This window comes from Tachypleus tridentatus, chromosome 6 (genome assembly GCF_004210375.1).
Source record: "Tachypleus tridentatus isolate NWPU-2018 chromosome 6, ASM421037v1, whole genome shotgun sequence".
Classification (NCBI taxonomy): Eukaryota; Metazoa; Arthropoda; class Merostomata; order Xiphosura; family Limulidae; genus Tachypleus; species Tachypleus tridentatus.
The window spans coordinates 68,738,855-68,761,546 of record NC_134830.1 but is presented as its reverse complement, the minus strand read 5'-3'; the positions used below and the strand labels follow the sequence as shown (position 1 = coordinate 68,761,546).

The window sequence follows — 22,692 nt, the reverse complement described above, 5'->3', positions numbered from 1 at the left end:
TCTTATCACACAAGCAGAGTTGACAGAACTCAAGAATGCTTCTTGATAACCTGATTATCTGAAATGTTTTACATTTTTGTCTCTTATTTTATATCAGTCAAATCATTAAAGTATTATGTTATCTATCACCAAGTGTTGTGGAATATCCCAGCTCAAAAAAACTAGAATCTATTGTTTATAAGTTTGTGATACTGTTAAAAGTAATACACAGATTGTCAGAAAAAATTTATGAAGAATTTAACATTTTAAGAATATTGTGAAACCAAATACAAACTTTTTTTAAAGCAATATGTTAAATTAAATGTCACACTGACAAAACATATTGGTACAACATTATTATCATTTCTGTTTACATGTCTGTAAGACATATTTCCATTAGGATAACTATGTACTAATACATAAATACATGATCAATAACTGTAAAGGAATTTCTTAAGATTAAGCTGCCTAGCAAGTTAAAGCTCTGTGCTAAAAATGAGACAGAGTTTAAGAACTCATATTTACATTAGTATAACTGATGGGCAGGGCTGCAGAAACACTTTGTACAAGTACACAACACTCAACCAAAAACTTATACAATCGACCAAGATTTCTCTCAAAAACAAAATATGGTCATTATCCTAAAAAAATTCTGAATTTTAATAAACAACAACATTATTGTTAATATGCCACTATTGCTTGTAGTAAGAAACACTTCTTCAGCTTTATCTTGTAATATCTACCCCACATCACCCTTTTCAAGTCTTATGTAAATTTAGTGTATTTTAAATTAACTTAGTATATTAAAGAAACAAATAAATGCAACAATTTTTATGTTACCATAATTTATACACAACAGACGTAAATTCTAAAATTATACAAGAGGTATACATTTACTTTACATTAAAGTTTTATTTTACACACTTTTGCTTACTTCAAATTATTGCACTATCACCTTTTAATAAAAACTTAGTTCTCACTTACAGTACGAACATTTGCATGCTGAATATTGAAGTGATAAGTTAAGCTCAATAAACTAGATACATAGATGAGTGAAATATCATATCCATGCAGAACCATAAATATATTTATACTTCTGTGAATATCTGTTCTGTTTCAAACAGATGATAAATGAAGAAAAAAGTAAAACAAGATAAACAGGAAAACAAAGCTGAATAGATAATTTATCAAAAGAAATAGAAAAGATGACTATTTTATAACTATGATATATGAACAAGTTACAAAACAAAAGAAATTATTGAATGCATATAATTATTTAATAAAAGCATTACCACCCTGCCAATGAAGTTAGTAATACTTTTGTTGCCTTTTGTAAAAAAAATTATATAAGAAAATTTTAGGCAAGGAATTAAAGTTTACTCTACAACTACTAATAAAATACCTTCAATTAATAAACTGGAATTCCATTCAACTATAAACTACCCAGCAAATTATCCAAACAAATTTTAGTAAATTACCAATACTTTATTTTCAATGGTAATATACATTACCTGAAAACATAAAAGATGAAAAAAACACTAAATATATACAAAGTTTAGTATCTAAGAACTTGTTTGGTTCTTTATGGCAAAGCCACTAATGCTCTCTGCTGCTGTTCCTAATTCCAAACTGCCATCAACAGGAAATGAAATCAGCTGGCAGAACCTTCTACCAAAATTTGGGCTACCCTTTATCAACAAACATTGGGACTGACCATCTTGTTATTATAGTGCCTTCACAGGAAACCAGAAATTGCAAGTGAAGCATCCTAAACAAATGACTATATACAGGACCAATACTTAAAATATGTGTAACTAACAATGAAGTTTCATTAAATACAATATCTTATCAGTATCAGTTAAAATGTTGATTTCACTTTTGTGACATACAATTTGTGCTATTCAAGTGTGATAAATTATTAAGGTATATTTTTAATCTAAACTTCATAACTATTTACACTCATACTACTTTTTTTACTGTTTAAATGCAAAAACAAATCTTTAATTTTGTACATGTTCAATATGCCATTGGACACATGCTTAAATAAAGTGCCAGTGTTAGCTTTTAAAAATACTTTAGTCAATGTCTTTCCAAGTATGTATTTTAAAGACTAGACCATCTTGTACAGATTACAAAACTTTATAGACAACACTCAAAATGTGCATGTTGTTAACTTTTTCAGACATTTGAGTATTAAAAAATTGAAGATACTGTCCAAATTTTACATATGTATTTAAAAGACAAAACTTAAGGACTTTTACAGCTTTACCAAATTAAAAGTGTAACTTTCTAAACAGAAAAGGTTGATAAATTTATCAAAACAAGAGAATACACAATTATAAAATATATGTATATATATATATATAAAGCAAATATTTCACTCCTTAAATGTTTCACTCTAAGTGATAAAAAGGGACATTTGCAAACAAGACAATTTTATTTAAACCACTAAAAAGGAGAAACAAATACACAATTACAGAAAAAAAATATGATTCAAACTTACCACCCACAGTGGGCGGGATACATGATCAGTACGCAAAATCATCTGAGACCGATAATCTTTTGCTCCGAAGTCATCCTCCACACTTTCATCAGCCAACTGCTGGTTAGCCACAGCTGGAATTATATCTATTGAAATATAAGTTTATTTTCTTAAGTTAATCAATGAAACTCAAAGCAACTTTGTACCTAACTTTACACAACCTTGATTTATGACAGAAAAACAAACCTTAAAGGGTTCATGCTTACATGAATAACAAAAAAAAAGTCATGGAAAACATTGTTCTTCAGAAATTTTAGGGGAAATTATTATTATGGACAATAATAGAAAATTTTTTTTCTTTTTTTTTACAAATGAAATTCCCAACTGACTAATTTCTTGAAGAAAAGAATTTTTAAAATTTTGTTAATGTTGTACAAGATGTATGTTACAAGAGTTTTATGAAGCTTTTTTTTGTAAGTGAAACTGTTTCAAACATTCATTCATTTACTTCAAAAGTACAAGCAATCAAATAAACTAAATTTTAAGGGATTTCTTTGTCAGTACAAGAGAATAACAGTTTATAAAATATTTACTGTAAGGGAAATATAGTTAGTGCCTCATTGACACAGCCAATGAAAACCAACCATTATTATACGAACATATGATGGTCACAATCAGTAACAGAGCACTAAACTGTGTATGAAATAGCTAATAATTAGCTATAAATGTCTTGTTATTGAAAATATTCATAGCTTACCTGTTTCTATATCATCATCTCCAAAATCATCTGCCTTGATTTCAGAAGCCTCATATTTCCTCTTGTATTTTTTGGAATCTGATGTAAAATATAAAATATCTTTGTAAAAGCCTGGTTTACTAACTAAATCCTAAAAATCAACTACTAGATATTCAGAGGTTTTAATGCTTTTCCAATTAATTTCAACTGCTTTAAAAAATTCAAATGTTCAAATGATGTATTTTCTCTACATTTACTCATTCTTTCTTTTTTTATGATGTTAATCCAATTTCACATTACAGTTAACTTTCTTTAAGTAATCCATGAGCAGCACTCTTCCTTTAAACAAAACACTATATCCTATCATTCTTTTCCTCTATTCAGAAAGACTTGATCTCAAGCAACTTATGTCCGCATCCAAAACACTAACATGACATCAAACTGAAAAACAGCATTTTCCTTCTCTATGAGTAGAGAATACTAGACAATACAATGTATGCAGGCTCAAGTGATCATTGTTCTATTAGTTTCAATGTTTTGCTGCATATGGAAATATGGAATAATGGTTACAAATTTAAAAAAGCACATTTTCAAAAGATGCAACAAAAAATCTAATGTGAATTGGGCTACTGAGTTATTTGGACACACTCTGATGTGAAAACATTTTTAATGATGCATTTTTAAATATTCATATCAAGCATATTCCTTACAGAAAGAAAAGGGTAGATGCAAGTAAAAACCAAGATTGGCTCAAAAAGAGTATGAACAATAACATTAAAGAAAAGCATCATAAATTTTAGAAATTTAAATTTAATAGTATGACAAGAGATTTGAAATATTATAGAAGATCAAGAAAGTTGATGAAATAGAAAATTAGGACATCCTGGCTGAAAATGTAAAAATTAACAATAAGGATTTCTTTAACTATAAAATGTAAACAAAATGTTAGAATGGTGATAAGGCCCTTGAGAGATGATAAAAGAAGGCTTATATCTAAATGATTATGAGATGGTTGGGTTATTAAATTGACTTTTCTTCAGTTTTTACACACAATGATTTATGCAGTATTCCATATATTGGGTAGTTAATAGATGAAAATAAAATGACTGCATCAATCCTCAGCATGGTACAAAAACAATTTGAGAAAATTAAAGAACAATAAAGATCCTGAGCCAGACAAGTATTTCCTCAAGGGGTTTGAAGAAGGTTAAAAGTTCGATATGTGAGCCAATTGCTACTTTTTTTTTTTTTAACAAGTCCTTGAATGGTGGGCAAATGCCTAAAGATTAGAAGTTAGCAAATGTTGCTTCTCTTTCAAGGGAGATAAAAATTTTCCCAGTAATTACAGGGCTATTATTCTTACATCGGTTGTGGGAACATTTTTGGAAAGTCTGATAAAAGATTCTTTGCAAAGCCATTTTACAAAGTTTAGAATTTTATCAGATAGTCAACATGGTTTCACTAAGAGAAAATTTTGTCTTACAAACCTTTCGAAATTCTTTGAAAAAGTTACTGCTTATGTACATGAGGGTGCCAGATTTTACATGTGTATTTTCTGAAAGCATTGACAAGATGCTTGTAAATAAACTTATTTCTATAGCTGTTGGGAATAAAGTTAACTAATTGGACAGAAGAGTGGTTTTATGGAAGAAAGTTGAGGGTCATTACAAATGGATTTCAAACTGGGTCAATGTTGCAAGTAGTGTACCTCAGGGCTCAGCCTTAGGATCATTGCTCTTTTTAATTATATTAATAACATAGATGAAGGAATAGTCACTAAATCACTTAAATTTGCCAATGATATCAAGGTCTTAAGTGTTGCGGACTGTGAAGAGCATGCTGCTGCTTTAAAAAAGGATTTATATCCTTTGGTGAGTTGGACAAATAAATAATGGATGGGTTTTAATTATTATAACTGGCTAGGATGAGGATCATACACATTGTCTTCACCTTAAGCTCTAAAATCATGGAGGTAAAAAAATGACCAACTCCAGAGCAAGACACAGGAGTAATACTGAACCAGAGATCTTGGAAATATGACATATGGTATACACAGAAATTCCATCACATGCAACCAACTTCAATAATTATGAGCTTAGTAGGAAATATCCAATGGTCAATAATTTCACAATCCCAAAATAAAATGAGAAAATGCCTAGAATAGAGATGGAAACAACTCATGTATACCTTCTGTGACCCATGACACACAGGAAAGAATAGAGAAAGGAAGATGGACAACTCCAAATCTGTGCGAGGACTTGTATTGTGTACTGACTGATTCATTCAATATCCAAAACTGGATTGAAACATCTCACTCTTTTGGATGTGTCATTAAATCCAGAGAATGATACACCTTCCACACCAGCAGAACACTACTGATCCATCTGAACTGAATGGTTATAGCAATCTGTGTGGAATCCATCCAGCAGCATTCATGGTCAACAACCCCAATGGCTTCAAACTGGTAAATGGTACGACTCCCATACTCCACTGTAAAAAAGGAAAGTAAAAGAGTGTTGCAGCATCCAGAAGGACAGCTACGCCTGAGACAGTGCAATAAGTGGTCATGAAACCCTATTTTGAAAAGCAGACCATAGATTTATTTAATAAAGGCATTACAAGGATGGTCTGCTATCCTCTTCTGCTTTATCCATGCCATTCATGGATGTTATAGTCTGGGATGCCTATTCATGAAGCATATATCACAAGGTTAATGGCCCTACCAGTGACTTTATGAAACACCTCATCTCAGAGATAAGTGTGTGGAGCCATGGATAGAGCACATCAATCAACATGGCATACAGTGTGGCTTATAGGATCAAATGAATGAAATGGACCTAAAGTGGTAAAGTGGTAAAAGCCCGTTTTTAAGCTTTTCTTGTCAGGTAGCAAGCAGAATTTCACCAAGAACGAGGATACTGTGGAAAACCTGTTGAGGTTTTAAGAATACACTGAGCAGCGGCCTAGTCAATACAGTCAGTCACTGCTGTCACACAATCATCTATCAATGGCTTACACACGATGGCAGAATCCTGTTCCGAGAGAGTGGTGAAAAAAGGCTGGTTAGCCTGGTCCAACTTCCATCAAGACACAGGTTAGATGGCATCAACCACAGCAAGTCTTCCTCAAAATGACAGAAAAATTATCACTGCCTCATGGATTACTGTCCACCCTCCAAGAAAAGTAAGTGAAAAATGAAGGAGAGCAGACAGAAAGATCTATAGCAGTAAAAGACCGGCTAGGTGCATGAAAATAAGTATAAGAACCAGTATTGAAGAGAGATAGTTTGCAGTCCAAGAGCATATGCTCTATAGCACAACCCCTCCAATTAGTATTAGCACCACTCCCCCAATTGTAAAAAGGGGGACGATAACTGCTCAGTGAGGGCATCAAGGTCTGGCTGATTATAGATCTCTTCAAGATTCAGGTAGTGAGAACAAATAGTGACGGTACAACCCAAGGAAACACAGATGGATACAGCCTCCAAGAGTGTATCATGTGACAAAGAGAGGGTGGGCACACACTGATCAACCAGCAATAACACCCCACCATGCACTCGTCCATCACAGGACCTGCCATTTCTGTACAATGAAAACTGCCAAAGGGTGACTGTATCAGCAGGTTTCTGAAACACTTCCTGTAAGGAGAGACACACAGGCTAATAAGAATCAATCAAATCCTTGAAGTTATCCATATTTGACTGACAACCTCAACAGTTTCACTGGATCAGAGTGGCCATTTTTATTTATGTGGAGGAAAACCTGTTTGTGACCATGTTTTTTTATTTATTGGATGAAGATCTATCAAACTCCATGGACCCTGCCCTGGGTTGAGTAAGCAGATATCTGTCTGTGGACAAAGATTCCAATGACTAAGAGCATGAACAAATGGTCAATTTACTTCTCAGAACAGAAGAGGATGGACCTGAAGAAACACTTAAACCTGAAAGAAGTGGAACTGGGCAGTCACTAGGAGTGGTAGGGACAAAGTTAGAAATACACATAAATGCATCAACTTTTTAATTATGAAGAGTGCAAGATTCTTAAGATGTTTTACAAATGACTCTGTTAAAGACACAGAAAGATCTCTCTGTGTTCCCACTGTGGCAGTGGAATGGAGTGCAGCAGCATATGTCCGAGATGGAGTTAGTGACAATAATTTTCAATCCTCTGGGCAGGAGATATTATTAACACTCTTTAAGCTTTGCACTTCTTTCTCTTTTATCCATTTTGGGCAAGAAATAGAGTAAGAGGAGTGTGAGTGACTACAGTTAACACAGTGTGGTTCCAAATTGCACTTGTAAGCATCATGGTCTTTACTACCACAAAGAGCACATATCAAAGAACCACAACATGATGTTTATGAGTAACCAAATTGCCAACACTGGAAACATCTGAGATGGTTAAGAATGTAAGGCCATACCTTGCAATTCATATAACCTGCTTTGACTGTGGCAGGAGGACAAGGTGAGATAAAAGTTAATATCAGAACATTGGTAGGGTACATAATTCCATCTTTATCAGTGAAGATTCGATGCACCACAGTAACGCCTTGGCTAGAGTAATCAGTGAGGATCTCAACTCATGAATGTTCTTTAAACCCCTCTTAACTATAACTCCTCTGGAAGAATTGGAAGTTGCATGGGGAGTAACCTCAATGAGTATATCCCCCAATGGCTTTTGTTTTCAAGATGAGTTTAGTATGTTGTGGTGAAAATGTTTCCACCAAAATGTCTCCATAGCACTTCTTTACTGACTTTGGAGAGACAGCAAGTTCCTCTAATCCCTTTTTGAATAAAATGTGGATACATCTGCCCCAAGGATTTCTCAGATAAGAAATGGATAATCAGAAATCAAGGTGCAAAGTCATCCATGCATGGTCATTTTCCAATGATCTGTTTTTGTTGTTGTTGTTTTTTTCATTTTTATTTACTTTGTTAGAAAAAGAGGTATCCATAAAAAAGAAGCTACATTTCAGTGCCCACTGACCCCACCCATCATGGAGCCCTGTGAGAGGATGCACTACAGTGCCAAACAAGAACACTGCAGCAATGCCAGGGTTTCATGAGCACTACACCTAAATACCAGCATCAGATACAATGTCCACAACACCCATTGAGAATATCCAACACTGGTACTTGGTTGACTAGCTGATTGACCCTAGGGAGCCATCCCAAGGCCATCCATGTACAGGAATTCAAGGACAAAGTGGTATGTTTGGGTTGGACCCCTCAACCACCAGGATCTTCTCCTCCCCTTCACAGGCTGCCACACAGAGCAAACACATAGGTGGATGTTTAGATCCCAGAGGAAGTAAAGTGAAAGAACAGAACCTTCTCTGGAAGGTCCCCTCACCATATACATAAATTGACACTGAGGGGAAAAAAACTGTAATAGAAATGATTATCTATTCTGCAAGTGATGTAGATGTCCCCAAAAATCCCTGATTAGGATTTTCAGGATCAGTTGTCAAACAATTGCAGAAATACTACCTTGGAAAAGGTAATATATACTGATAATTATAATACAAATTTGAAATTATGCAACATTCTCTTTGAAAGTAATTACTGACTGTTTTTGTGGAAGAGTTAAAACTAATTGAAAGAATATATCTAAATTTGCACCTCTGAAGAAGGGAGATGTTGAGACAAAAAAGCAAGGGAATATTTTAGCACTTCAATGGAAAGACAAACATCCCATTACTTTGCTGAGAACAGTGCACAAAGTGAAATAAAATACAGTGGAAAGGATTATTACAAATCTGAACAATCAATAACCAAACCCAATATGGTTTTAGATTACACTATCCATGAGACAAATTGTCAAAAGTGACATGCAAATTGCTCAAATTGATTGCCTTCATAAATGTGTGAAGTGGTACAGGAGGCTCTATTTTCACCGAATTGATATCTCAATTCTGAATTTTTATAACATGTATCGAGTAAAAACTAGCAAGAAGCCATCACTAAGGCAGTTTAGTTACAATGTAATTTTCCAATTACTGAAAGGTATGGAAGGGTGATAAGATCTTTCCCAAGAAGATATAGCTGTACTGTTCCCACTAGACTTATTGGCACTTTTTAAAAAGCATTCTATCCTCAGGTGCTAGAAAAAGTGGACAATGTCAGGTATGTATGCATACAAGAAAAGAAAAGAAGCAAATGATGATGACTAACTGTTGTAAAGAATGTAGAGTAGCACTGTGCATTGAAGAATGTTTTCTTGATTTTCATATCATCAAAGGCATTTAAACTTGTGACAAACAAGTCTTTATTATGCTTTTCTTTACATTTTCTTTCATATTTTGTTAAAAATTCATAATAAAAATGCTAGAGATTATGTTTAAAAAATTTTATTTCCCAATTTTTTACATCTATGGTGAGTTGCTACCTACAACATTCTCGCTGTTTAAGGGTTAAGATATCATATATTCAAAATATAACTGAGAACTTTAGGTTTACTTTAAACTTAGGTTTCTATACAAATTGAGAACACACCCAAAATGCCACTGCTCATTAAACACATACACAGATGATTTAGTTTGACTCACTTTGGTGTTTTACTAATAATTAGCAAAACACAGGTAAATGCTTGTTATATGAAATTCACCTTCCACATTTTGACCTATATATCAAAAATTGTTAAAGCTTTTTTGGATAAAAGAATTCTCAACAGAATAATTTTTTCTTGGCATTTTATAATCTTCAGCAAATTTAGAAATATTACTAATTACTTTTCAAGAAATTATCTGAATCATTAAGATAAGTAATAAGCAATGGTTCTAAAACAAAACCAGCAAGAATGCCAATTATCCAACTGAAGAAATGCCCATTTATAACTTCTTTCCTTCTGCCATTAAGCAAATATTATATACACTTCTCATATTTTCTAAATTTATCACTGGCAACAACCTCACCAATTATTCTCTTGTAAAGTGCTATATCAAAGACTTTATGCAAGTCAGGATATTCAATAAAGCCAGGATGCCATTTTGATTGTGACTTCTTTGGACTGGTTATACTTAAGTTAGATGCAATCTACAGAATTTTCCAATTAAGTACAAACTCTTTTACCTAAGCTTTCTCTTGAACAAGATGTCTTCATCCAAATTCCAGAAATCCCATAAAAAGTGCAAACAAACTTGTAAGACAAGAAATCTGTTGGTTAGTTAATGAATTTATGGAATGGTTTACCAAGGTGGTGTACACCTTTAGTGTGTATTTATTTTAGCTGTTTATAAGGTAATTCTAACCCCTTTGTAGTTTCGATCAGATACACCATATCTGCTTTATCAATAAGTGTTGTGACTCACCAAACTCATCAATTAATAATCAAAACTGGGTTTCTAATTATTAATGTTTTTCAATTATTCCAACTAATAGTCTTGTGAGAATAACTAATCAGTTGAATATAAGTGATTAATGAACCCAACCATTACTTATCAAATTCTGCTAACTACTCAGCTTAATAATTAATGGGCATTTAATCAGTGTAACACTTTCTAAATAATTCAACTCAGAAGTCTTAACTTTACTACTGAACATTTTTATAACTTTCGGTTGAACCTAGTGGAAGCTCTGACAGAACCTTACCCAAGTTGCATGGCATATCTTTTGTATGGATATGATTAAAGTACCAAAATGTGAACTTTTATATTACCAAACCATAATACTGCAATAAAATTATAATAACTCTTATGTCTAAATGTCAAGTACATAGAATATGTATCACATTCATCATGCATTTTATTACCCATAATTTTTTCTCCAATATAATGAGTTGGTGAATAATTGTTTTTATTTTTTTGTAAGGGAAAGGAAATACTTTAACAAGAATCTGTTTGTTACTTAAACACATATGGAAAATACAAAATAAAACACAAGTAATTACCTTATGTTTAAAAACCCAGCAGTACTTTCATCAATTTTCCCACTTCTTAAATTAATACAAGATTTTAATATATTCTTACAATAACAAGTTACTACTGAAATAAGTCATATATACCTTTTTTTGTCAGTGCTAGTTGTGTATCAGTTAACAGTAGTAAGGTGCAATGAAAATTTTACTTTTGATATATTAGCCTATAACTTTACATTACAACCTATGTATAAAACATGACAAAACACATATTTTTTACAGATTTGGAGAACACATACATATATATGTATATTAATTTCACAGTTCCCTGTTAAAAATGACACCCTCCTCACTTTAAAAATTTTGGCTGAAATACTTTATAACATATTGGTTCCCACACAACCCATGAGTGGATTAGGATAATTTAACAGTAAGACCAACTAGTGAATCATGCTATATTTTCTTTTTAAAGTGCCACTTGTTGACTGGCAAACAACAGTTACATATACACTTTCCTAAAAAAAAAAGTAGCTGTAAAACTGTATTTTACAACACTGAACATAATGAATATCATAACTACTTATATTTACTTCTAAAATATCATTTCATAACATATTTTATTAAGATGTTGCACAAATACTGTAAAGTACAAACACATAGTCCAGCACACTTAATAAACATCATGAGACACCTTACAATACATTCTACATGCCTGTTAATATTAAAAGTTCTGATATTTTTAAGTAAGGAATGTAAGAAAACTGTCAGAAAGAGGTTCTCTGATCAAACTTTGACTCTAGCAAACTAAAACAATGCATGCAACACTGTCAACTCTATTCGATCAATATCACTATTATTTAACTTCCAACACGTTAAAATGTTTAATTGAATACGCCTGAAACTGTAAAGATCAAACTTATTTTCATTAAATTTCAGTTTTAACTTTAACTTTTGCATGATTCGCTTTTGCCTTTCTGACTTAAATGCGTTGTTACTCAATGTTAGTATTATTATTTTTCTAATATCAAGCATTAGAATAAAGATCGAACCTAAACTATATACTATAGCATACTTTCAACTTATGTATACTGTATGTAATTCAACTTGTATTTCATTAACTTTTGAGTAAGTTCTAATAAATAAAAACAAATCCCATTTGGTTATTTTAAATAACGTATGATTCATACCTTTTTTACCCATTACACTTTAACTGAAAGTTTACTGATAGTAATAATAAAACACTGTTTTGTTGCTAAATAGTTAAACTATTCTACGATTATTTCACACGAACGAACTCTCTCAAATTCACATCTGTAGACTGTAGCTACTATAAGCCGCCTAACGATTAGTAGTATAGAAGCACTAAAATTAAGTGTAAAGAAATGTCAAAAATTTCGTACTTTAGTACAAGAACTGAATAAATGTGTATGTATTATCTTGTTAACATTTTGAATTGTATAGTTTTATAAAAATACTTAATTATACGAAGTATTGAATGTTTATAAGCAAAACACAAAAGGTTTTATAACAAAGATTTTTTTATTGCAAAGCTACTAAGTTATCGTCCCCAATTTTGAACTACTGATCTGAAAGATGGCAGCCAATCGTAAATACCTTAACATCCAGTATTCACACTAAAGGATTGACTGTCATTCCTATAATACCCCCATTAATTAATGTGAGAGGAATATTTTGTATTTTGTTGTATCATACAGATTCAAACTGTACTCGGTGTGTCAGCGAAAAGTTTCCGAATGTATAATGCTAAAATCCGAGGTTGGATTTCCTGAAATAAACAAAGCATTGAAATCCTATTATGCAACTTTGCGCTTTGAAAGAACAATTAGAATATTAGAACCATACTCACCAGCATCAAAATCCATAGCTTTACTACAATGGGCGTTTTGTAATTACTTTTATATTAACTCTATGAAAGGCCTTTGTATGTTCAAAAAATCATGAACTAAATACATTTGTTGTTTGAAATTAAACTGAAATCACTTACATAACATTTAAAGCAATCGAGAATTTTTGACTGGTTTGAATGTTTTTATTGTTGTTCTTACTTATTTTGTTGATGTTGTTTCACAATTAACTGTATTCCAAATATAAAAATGTGTTCTAAATTGTCTTACTTATATTGTTCTTTTCGTGTTGTATCAGGAAAATCGGTATATACGTGAAATACGAATGTTAGAAATGTTATGAGCATGTTGTTTTCGCATATATATATTTAAACTAAACCTTTCCAGAAATTTGTATTGTTGTTCAGAAGGAATGAAGTTTATCTTAAACTAGTGAGTGTAGCCTTAATGACTATAAACTTCTTTAAAGTTTAAGAAACAAAAGAAGAAATAAAGATACATCTTCAATGGATAAAATAATATTTTTTACGTGGCCATTAAATGAGCCCACCCAACAATAGAACCCATCACAATAATGGCATCAAAGTGAGATAATTTTGAAACAAATGAAATTTAATCAAGTATCAATTTCAAGATGATGACACATGCTTGAAACGACTAAAATTTAGTTGAAATAACGAAACAGTAGAAATGAGATAAAGAAAGAGGTAAATAAATTTAAATTAAAGTAAGAAGTAAGAGATGTAAAATGTAAAAAAGAAATACAAATCAATTTATCAGAGGCAAGACTGAGGAGCTACAGGAGGAAATTATGAAAACCAACAGCAAAGTAAAACTAGAAGAACAAATAACAACTGCAATGTGAAAAAGAGACATCAACAAAGTAAAAAGAAAATACAAAAGGCATAAATGAAGCAAAAAATAAACTGTGAACATATAACTGAAGAACAACAAAACTGACTGTAACAACAAATTCGATGAAATACCAAAAGTCATCAATGTTAAGAATAAACATTACAAACTAAATTAATACGATCAATAATCAAACTAGTTACTCTTCTGTGCACATCTTCTCAATAATTGTAACGTCAGACATAAACAACTATGCAATATATAATAAGAAAATCCATTTTCCTTAATTCTAACAATACCATAGGTGTTCCATCTAATACTGCATAAGGTTCCTGGTGTGTTTCATATATACAACTTCCTAAGTCGCGTAAGGCGTGCGACTCGTAATCCGAGGGTCGCGGGTTCGCGCCCGCGTCGCGCTAAACATGCTCGCTCTCCCAGCCGTGGGGTGTATAATGTGACGGTCAATCCCACTATTCGTTGGTAAAAGAGTAGCCCAAAAGTTGGCAGTGGGTGGTGATGACTAGCTGCCTTCCCTCTAGTCTTACACTGCTAAATTAGGGACGGCTAGCACAGATAGCCCTCGAGTAGCTTTGTGCGAAATTCCAAAACAAAAACATATAATGAAAAAGTGTTATAGGATGTATATTAGACGTATTTTGGAGTAATGCCCGAGGCAAATGAACTGGTGAAAGGAAGCTAGTCATATTACAGCACATTATATAAACTTCCATCTAAAAGCCTAAACGACTCTCAAAATTTAGCGCCCACTCATCAACAGATTTGGAGTGTTACACGAGAAAGATTCTAAAGTAAGGTTGAGAAATAAAACAACGAAAAAATAGAAGAACCTAGTCAATCTTAATAATATTTCTGAAGTTTTTACATTTGTTTTTTCCATATTCTCCAAGAAATAACGAATTCGTCAGCTTTTGACCATTTCATAAATATAAAAGTGGATGAGCATATGAGACAAAACGACAACTTTGAACTCACTTGATATGTTAAAGTACCACCATTTACTGATAATGAAGTTCGTAAATATTTCCAACATTTTGAGAACGTTGCCCAAACAATGGACTTTGTTCATTAAAAACGTTTAAATGTTAAAAAAATACCAACCAATCATATCTGAACATAAATTTATTACTTAGAAGTCAAAAGTGTTTGTGAGGACTGGACAAATGCCAGACTAAGACGTATACGATTAATATCTAGTTCTCCAAAATAGTTGAGAAAGCGTATCTCTCAACATCATTCACGTAAAACTTAGTGAGAATGATCAGTCTTTTCCTTCAGCTCACTTATTAATTTGTAAATATTTTGTCAGCTGTAAAATCATGTTCAGCCTGCAGATAAATTCATAACACCATTCGTGTATTCTTATGAGAAAAAAATTGTGAAAATGTGGTGAAATCTTTTTTAAACAGAGAAAGCAAAATGAATAAATTCAATTAGTCTTGTTGTGTAAAGGGCGTGATATTTTACTAACGAGGTAGAAATAAATTCGGACTTAAGTATCCGAATGAAACCTATTACGTATTATAATTTACTTCGGACGAGTTTCCGATTTATTATGTTACGTATGTTAATGTATCACTGTTTTAAATAATCAGAAATTTGAATTCAATAGTTAATTAAATGTTAATATGTAGTAAATTTATGTTACTTGCCAACAAGACTGACACATATATTTTTCTTTTTAATTCAAGTCTATTTTAATATACAAACATAAAAATAATACGAACTACAATAACGGTTATTACAAATGACAATTTATATACGAAAGTTTTACAAATTACAGACTATTATAAGTCTTATATCCAGTCTAGAACTGAGCATTTCATCGATGATCTTGGTCCACACCAAGCAAATTAATTCTGGATTGACATTGTTACGCCTTGCTAAAGTTAACGTTGTCTTTTTCTTTGCTGGCCTCACACCGGATACAAGTTAATTTCTTCCAGCAAAGTTGTTTAATGTCCCCGTAGAATAATAACGTCCGAAGTAATTCACTGAAGTTGAACAATTTGCAATGTTCGAAACCTATAAATGTTTCTGGTCAAATTCTGTAGTTTTCCGATTAATAGGTGTTAGTCACAATTTTTGCTTTCTACGCCTAAACAACACTGACTGTAGTTAACGAACAATAATACCACATTTATCGGCGCGTCGGTTTTTGTATATCAATCACGTGAGTTTCTCAGCTTTTTAATCTTATTCTTGCTCGTTTTCATAAATGGGCCTGGCATGGCCTAGCGCGTTAAGGCGTGCGCCTCGTAATCTGAGGGTCGCGGGTTGCGCCCGAGTCGCGCCAAACATGCTCGCCCTCCCAGCCGTGGGGGCGTTATAATCTGCGGTCAATCCCACTATTCGTTGGTAAAAGAGTAGCCCAAGAGTTGGCGGTGGGTGGTGATGACTAGCTGCCTTCCATCTAGTCTTACACTACTAAATTAGGGACGGCTCGGTGCAGTGGGCTAACAACCTACTCACTTAAATACCTGTTGAAGAATCCACAAGCGATTGCGGCCCTATGTTCCTTGATGGAATCTAATAGTGATAACTAACTAACTAACTCACTATTATTAATTGAAATAACAAGAAATTTGTGATAAAATTTAGACTTTTAATACGTAAAATGAATACAAACGTAGGAACATTGATTAGCTGCTAGTTATCATATAAGCCTTTTGTAACATACGTAACACTAGGAGCTTTTTATCACCAAATTGAAAGCATAATAAATTTGTTGGTGTTTATCCACAACTTTTTTGTTTTCGTTCTTAAGTTTAATGTTTGTAAAGCAGCTTAACATTAACAAATATAGAACCTCCTATTAGAAAAATCCTGTCTTATACGATGATGAAATTAAGAGCACATTAAACTAAATTAAGGAAAGATCCCATAAGAAGATATTCAGGTTGATGTAATACACACCTCCTCTCTCCCAGTCCATTTATTTATAACTTTTTTTTCTTTGGATTAACCTGATAGCAGGATATAGTAGCAAGTTTGCTAACAAACTAAAACTTGCGGTTAAGTTTACTAACACTTTGATTACATTTTATACGCTTGAAGAGATCCTGAGGATTCAGTGTATCCATGAGCTGAAGTTAATCCCGTGTATGAGATGATGTATTATTAGTCTCGTCTATATGGTACCGAGAGTATACTTCCTTATTTCAAATATAGAAATCCCCGAGGATGTTTAGTTGTAATGCTATTTTGGCCTGAGTTAATGGCGGAGAAGCGTGTCTGGGGGTGAATGGTAAGTGGAGCGAAGAAAGCCAATCCGCTTGTAAACTTCTAGGTCAGACGTGGTATGCCTCGCCAACGCTTGAGTTAGGTGAAGAAGAACCAACGAAATACAATGTCCTTATGAACTTTGTTTAGCATGCGACTTGTAGCACCAGTATCAATTTCTAACTTTTCCAATTACCCTGTTGCTCACTGTTGATTCAAATTCCGTTACAAAAACGTTTACTTTTCTGTAGTCGAAGTTTCGTATATCGCAAAGTATCTTATCCAGAAACATACTAATCACAAACGAACGTAATTATAACTTCTATAACTTTAACAACTGCTTGCTACCTGTTGACTTTGAAAGCTTTAACCGGCATTTGGACTCTTTTTTTTTTTCTTTTTGGCAAAGAAACAACAGAAATTTGTAAGTATGAAATACCTATCTTTAATATTAGAAATTATTTTATTTCCTTCTATTTCTGAATTATGAAGTCTTGAGACCGAAAAGTTTAATTTGTGATAGGCCTATAGGAGTCACCTTTTATTTTAGAGGTTATATTTCGATACAGTTTCGCTGATGTTATAGTTGCTGTAAAACAGTACAATTGATATTCTACCATCAATGTCTTGGTTATAAAGATTAGTGCGTGTAAATGTATATAAATATATATCCACGCTAATAATAATAATATAGATAGATAATGTCGTTTACTGACCTTGGGTTTGAGTTTTGCGATTTCCTATCAACTCGAAGTTTTAGAGTAGAATGTGCACTTTATGTCAAAAGTTATTATCATTCTTTGACAATAATAGTATAGCAACCCGCAGCCTGTTATAGTGATACTTAGAATAGAACATCAATAAAAATTTGAATGTAAAGTTACATTGTGAATACAAAATGATTTGTTTGAAGTTAAGCAAAAAGCTACACGATGTGCTGTGTTCTCTTTGAATTTGATGCACACGTCCCATACAAAACTAATAATGACGACTCTTATTGAGGGCAATTCTTTGATTATCAACAATTATCTTTGATTGTAATAATGATGCTGAAATTCATAAAAATGACCAGTTTTTGACGTGAAAACAGTTGGTGTTGTAAACGTACTTTTACTTTTATCTTGGTTTTATTATATTCAGTGAATGTCTTAAACGGTAGTTACAAAATGCAACCAAAAATAATAAATAATAAACATACGATCATTAGTTTGAAAAGGTTTGAGAAATATCAAGTGGCCTCTGTTTTCTAATTACTATATTCTTTACTAAATAATTTAATTACGCCTTAATAAATATTCTTGATGAAAATGCAGGTGTAAAATTATTCGGAACTTTAACATGTATCTGTTAGCACTGAAAAATTATAAAATCAGATGTTGATTATGCTAAGATGTTTATTAGTATTAAACTAAGCCATGATGTGAAACGTGTTTGATTTTTAAGCCACTACAATTTAAACAAATTTCTACTCTTTGAGCACAATTAAAAACATAATGACAATAATTGATACAGCTAAAAGACCTGTGGAGGTGAGGATGAGGGTTGGTTGTTCAGTAAATTTTTGGTGTAAAGAAATAAATGTTTAATTATCAGAAACACAAGAATATTAAACTGTGTATAGAACAACGTAAATACGAATTATTTTAAGTTTATTTATCTGGTTGATATAAACGCAGAAATGTGTCATACAGATATACATGTCTGTGGGCATAAAGTACGGATACAGTCGTTGTCTAATGATATCCATCGGCCCTTAACTTCTATGACACGTTTAACTTGCTGATATAAAAATAATTTCACGTTATTTTAACAGAAACGTATGTAGAGTTTTTCTCTCAGAGATGCTAATTATCCCTTGTGCTGAAAAGTTTTTCAGGCAATGTTATATTTTAAAAGATTGGAGACGGTTTGTTTACTTTTGGAATTTTGCGCAAAGCTACGCGAAGATTGTCTGAGCTAGCCGTCCCTGATTTGGAAGTGTAAAACTAGAAGAAAGGCAGCTAGTCATCACCGCCCACCGCCAACTCTTGGGCTACTCTTTTATCAACGAATAGTGGTATTTACCGTATCATTATAACGCCCCCACGATTGAAGGTCAAATCCAGTATACCTATGCGAAACTGTTTGAAAGAAATTTGTTTGTATATAAAGTTAGAGACAGCTTGAGTAAGTAACGAAAAACTATTTACATATTTAACATAGTGACAAATGTACAACACAGGACAAGTAGTTTACATAGACACAAAATATATACAAAGTGATAAAACAGAGGTCAACTTACTGGAAATTATATAAGGGCTTAGTAAAGGTACTTAGATATTCCAGGGTGCTTGTTTAGAGTAGGAGTGTATTATTAAAATGGCTCTTTTTATTTTATGTATGTTTATGTTTGGTTCTGTTTTTATAAATGATATTCTTATTGTGTGCTTTTGCGTAATTTTTATTCAATTATGGTTTTTGTTTAGTGTCAGGTGCTGGGTGAATTTAAAATTAATAAGAATTTCATGTTTAGCAGGAAGTTTTGTCCAAATGTGAATTATTTTTGAACTGATTTCTTTGGCAGGGGATAAAATGGTCAATGAAAGTGTAATGTTTTGTTGTTTAACACATTAGTTGTTGTTGTTGTTGTTTTTTTAATTAAGCACAAAGCTACACAATGGGCTATCTGTGCTCTGTCCACCACGGGCATCAAAACCCGGTTTTTAGCGTTGTAATTCCGCACACATACCGCTGAGCTACTGGGGGAGGGAGCCTTGATTCATTAGTGTCAATTTTGTTCGTAAGTTGGGTTTAAGGTTTTTCCTGTGGTAAATGTGTGAGATTTGATCAACAGTTGCTAGACAAAATAACTATCCATAATTCTTAGCAAAAGCAAATTATAATCCAGATTCTATAGCTACTGAACACAATAAAATAAATCCCATATTTACAACCACTGTAACTCAAAAAACATAGCATATCTATTAAAACGTTGTACTTTTTTTAGCAAAGAACCAAACATAAAAGCGCAGATAAGGCCCGGCATGGTCAAATGTGTTAAGGCGTTCGATTCAAAATCTGAGGGTCGCGGGTTTTAATCCCCGTCACACCAAATGTTCTCGTCATTTCAGCCATGGATGCGTTATAATTGACGGTCAATCCCACTATTCGTTGGTAAAAGAGTAGCCCAAGAGTTGGGGGTGGGTGGTGATGAATAGCTGCTTTCCCTCTAGTCTTACACTGCAAAATTGGGAACGTCTAGCACAAATAGCCTTTGTCTAGCTTTGAGGGAAGTTCAAAATCAAACAAACCAAACAGACAATTTTAATAGAACGATACAACCCTGCTCCAACCAGCATTCTCTAATTGTAAGGAACTTTTACTAAACCATTAAATAATTTCTGGTCACTTTATTTTTTTGTTTCATCACTCTGCATGTATTTTACTTTGTCTAAGTTTGTTTGTTTTTGAATTCCGCGCAAAGCTACTCGAGGGCTATCTGCGCTAGCCATCCCTAATTTAGTAGTGCAAGACTAGAGGGAAGGCAGCTTGTCATCACCACCTACCACCAACTCTTGGGCTACTCTTTTACCAACAAATAGTGGGATTGACCGTGACATTATAACGCCCCCACGGCTGAAAGGGCAAGCATGTTTGGTGCGACCCGGATTCGACCCCGCGACCCTCAGATTACGAGTCGAACGCCTTAACACATTTGACCATGCCGGGCCTATTTTGTCCTGCTAAACTTCTTAAGGTTTGGCATGGTCAGATGGTTAGGGGTACTCAACTCGTAATCTGAGGGGCGCGGGTTCGAACCCCCGTAGCACCAAACGTGCTCGCCCCTTCAGCCATGGGAGCGTTATAACGTTACGGTCAATTCCACTATGCGTTGGTAAAATAGTAGCCCAAGAGTTGGCGGTGGGTGGCGATGACTAGCTGCCTTCCCTCTCGTCTTACAGGGCTAAATTAGGGACTGCTAACGCAGATGACCCTCGTGTAGCTTTGCGCGAAATTCAAAAAAACGTACACATTACTTATACCTGGTGATGAAGAAGTCTTATGAAAACATTGAATATTTGTTAATCGTGTGAAACTTGTATATAAATTTCTTTCTTTACATATCCAATAATCTCTAAGTTTCTTCTTTGTCATCAAACAGTTTTATATTATTTGTATATCACAAGATTATGGGTGCGTAAAATTCTTGCAGTGTTTAACTGGCCATGAAATTATTTGTGTAATATGGAAATCATTACAAAACAAAGCTTTTTTTTTAATACTAAAAATAACCTGATGAAGGCGTGATATAAAATAACATTCATGGCGCGATAATTAAAATAAAACAAACAAAATTTGTAAATTTCTTTTTACCTCTTTTATCCTAGTTTTTAGTACTGCAGTTCAGTCTACAGATGCAAAAACTAATGCACACGTATTAATAATACACATAATACGAAAACTGTTACGATATCATTTAATAAACTGATACAGTATTAATTCATTTATTGGACCGTAATGTCGCAGTACATAGTTTCAAAGTAATTAAACCAGACGATCTGGAATGCCACAATGATTGATTGTTGTTAAGCACAAAGTTACATAATAGAATTTCTCTGCTATTTCCACTGCATGGATCAACTCTCAGACCTTAGTGCTACAAGTACTCAATAATACAGCTCAGACATAACATGCTAAAACTTATTTTACACATCCAATATTATATTTTGCTTACTTTATTGCTATGATACTACTGAGGTTTTTCGGATACTCTAAAGAACAGATAAATCAAAATGTTTTCCTAAAATCAATGAACTCAGACCTGAGGAAAATATATTTTTAAGAGCATACTGTTTGTTTTATTGAACAATACATTTTCACAAAGTTCATGATATATGATCTATTTATAATAACATTTTGACCTTTCCTTCCAGTATTGTTTTATACTAAAATATGTTGCCTTAGATCTAGTGTATTATATACTTCGTGTTTTTTGTGGTGAAATTATTAAGTTTTTCGTAATCTTTTGATTTCTATGTTTCGTTGTTGGTGCTTCAGAATTTTCATAGAAATGGTTAGTTTATAGACTAAATGGAAAGCATCTCATCAACAGCACCTACCGCCAATTTCTGTACTATTTTTGTTTGATCAACCAGAGTCAATTCTTAAGGAATCACCTTTCGTTTTTTCTCATGTTAAACTTAATTATTTATGTGTTGCAATGTCTACTAACAGAAAACTGAATTTTAAGAAAGTTGGTTTTTTTAGAAAGTGCAAGAATCTGCCCTTTAGTAGAGCAATTGATTTTGAAACTGGCGATCTGAGTTCAAATGCGTGCTATTACACAGACCATTCTTTTGTACTTTAAGGTTTGGGTTACAAGAGTGACAGTCTATCTCTTACTGTGTGTGGTGGGCGATAGGGTGCTGTTAACTGGCTACTTTCCATTTGGACAGTAGTTCAAAATAAATAGCAGCAGATAGTCGCTTTACTATGAATACAAATACTATTTAGAAAAACACCCTTTCGAGAAAAATTGTGGATGCTGTTAAATTTGTTTTTCTTTGTTGTTATTTTTTACTGCTCTGTTTAAAATTTCTCTTCGTTAAAGATATTTTTATGTATATTGTGTGGTTTAACTGTTGCATATCAGTGATTTATCAGTTTTTTCTAGGATTAATATAGGCAGTTTACTCTTAG

The 22,692-nt window shown here is 33.0% G+C and overlaps 2 protein-coding genes across 3 annotated transcripts in view; one reads left to right on the top strand and one right to left on the bottom strand.

The window, feature by feature from the left end:
- hay (ATP-dependent DNA helicase hay) overlaps positions 1–12,381 on the bottom strand; it is a 57,446-nt gene extending 45,065 nt beyond the window's left edge. The window contains exons 1-3 of one of the 2 annotated variants that reach the window (XM_076505371.1): positions 12,241–12,381; positions 3,219–3,296; positions 2,483–2,607 (exon numbers count right to left, since the gene is read on the bottom strand). In XM_076505371.1, coding sequence (XP_076361486.1) covers positions 2,483–2,607; positions 3,219–3,296; positions 12,241–12,253 — 216 coding nt within the window. In that variant the 5' untranslated portion in view covers positions 12,254–12,381. Of the gene's footprint in view, positions 1–2,482; positions 2,608–3,218; positions 3,297–10,269; positions 10,316–12,240 lie in introns of those variants that run through there. The other variant, XM_076505370.1, reaches the window with a different exon arrangement.
- A 4,610-nt stretch (positions 12,382–16,991) lies between these two features.
- Positions 16,992–22,692, top strand: part of LOC143252748 (plasma membrane ascorbate-dependent reductase CYBRD1-like) — a 31,085-nt gene continuing 25,384 nt past the window's right edge. The window contains exon 1 of the mRNA XM_076505369.1: positions 16,992–17,437. The gene's annotated coding sequence lies outside the window, so the exon portion shown is untranslated. The remainder of the gene's footprint in view (positions 17,438–22,692) is intronic.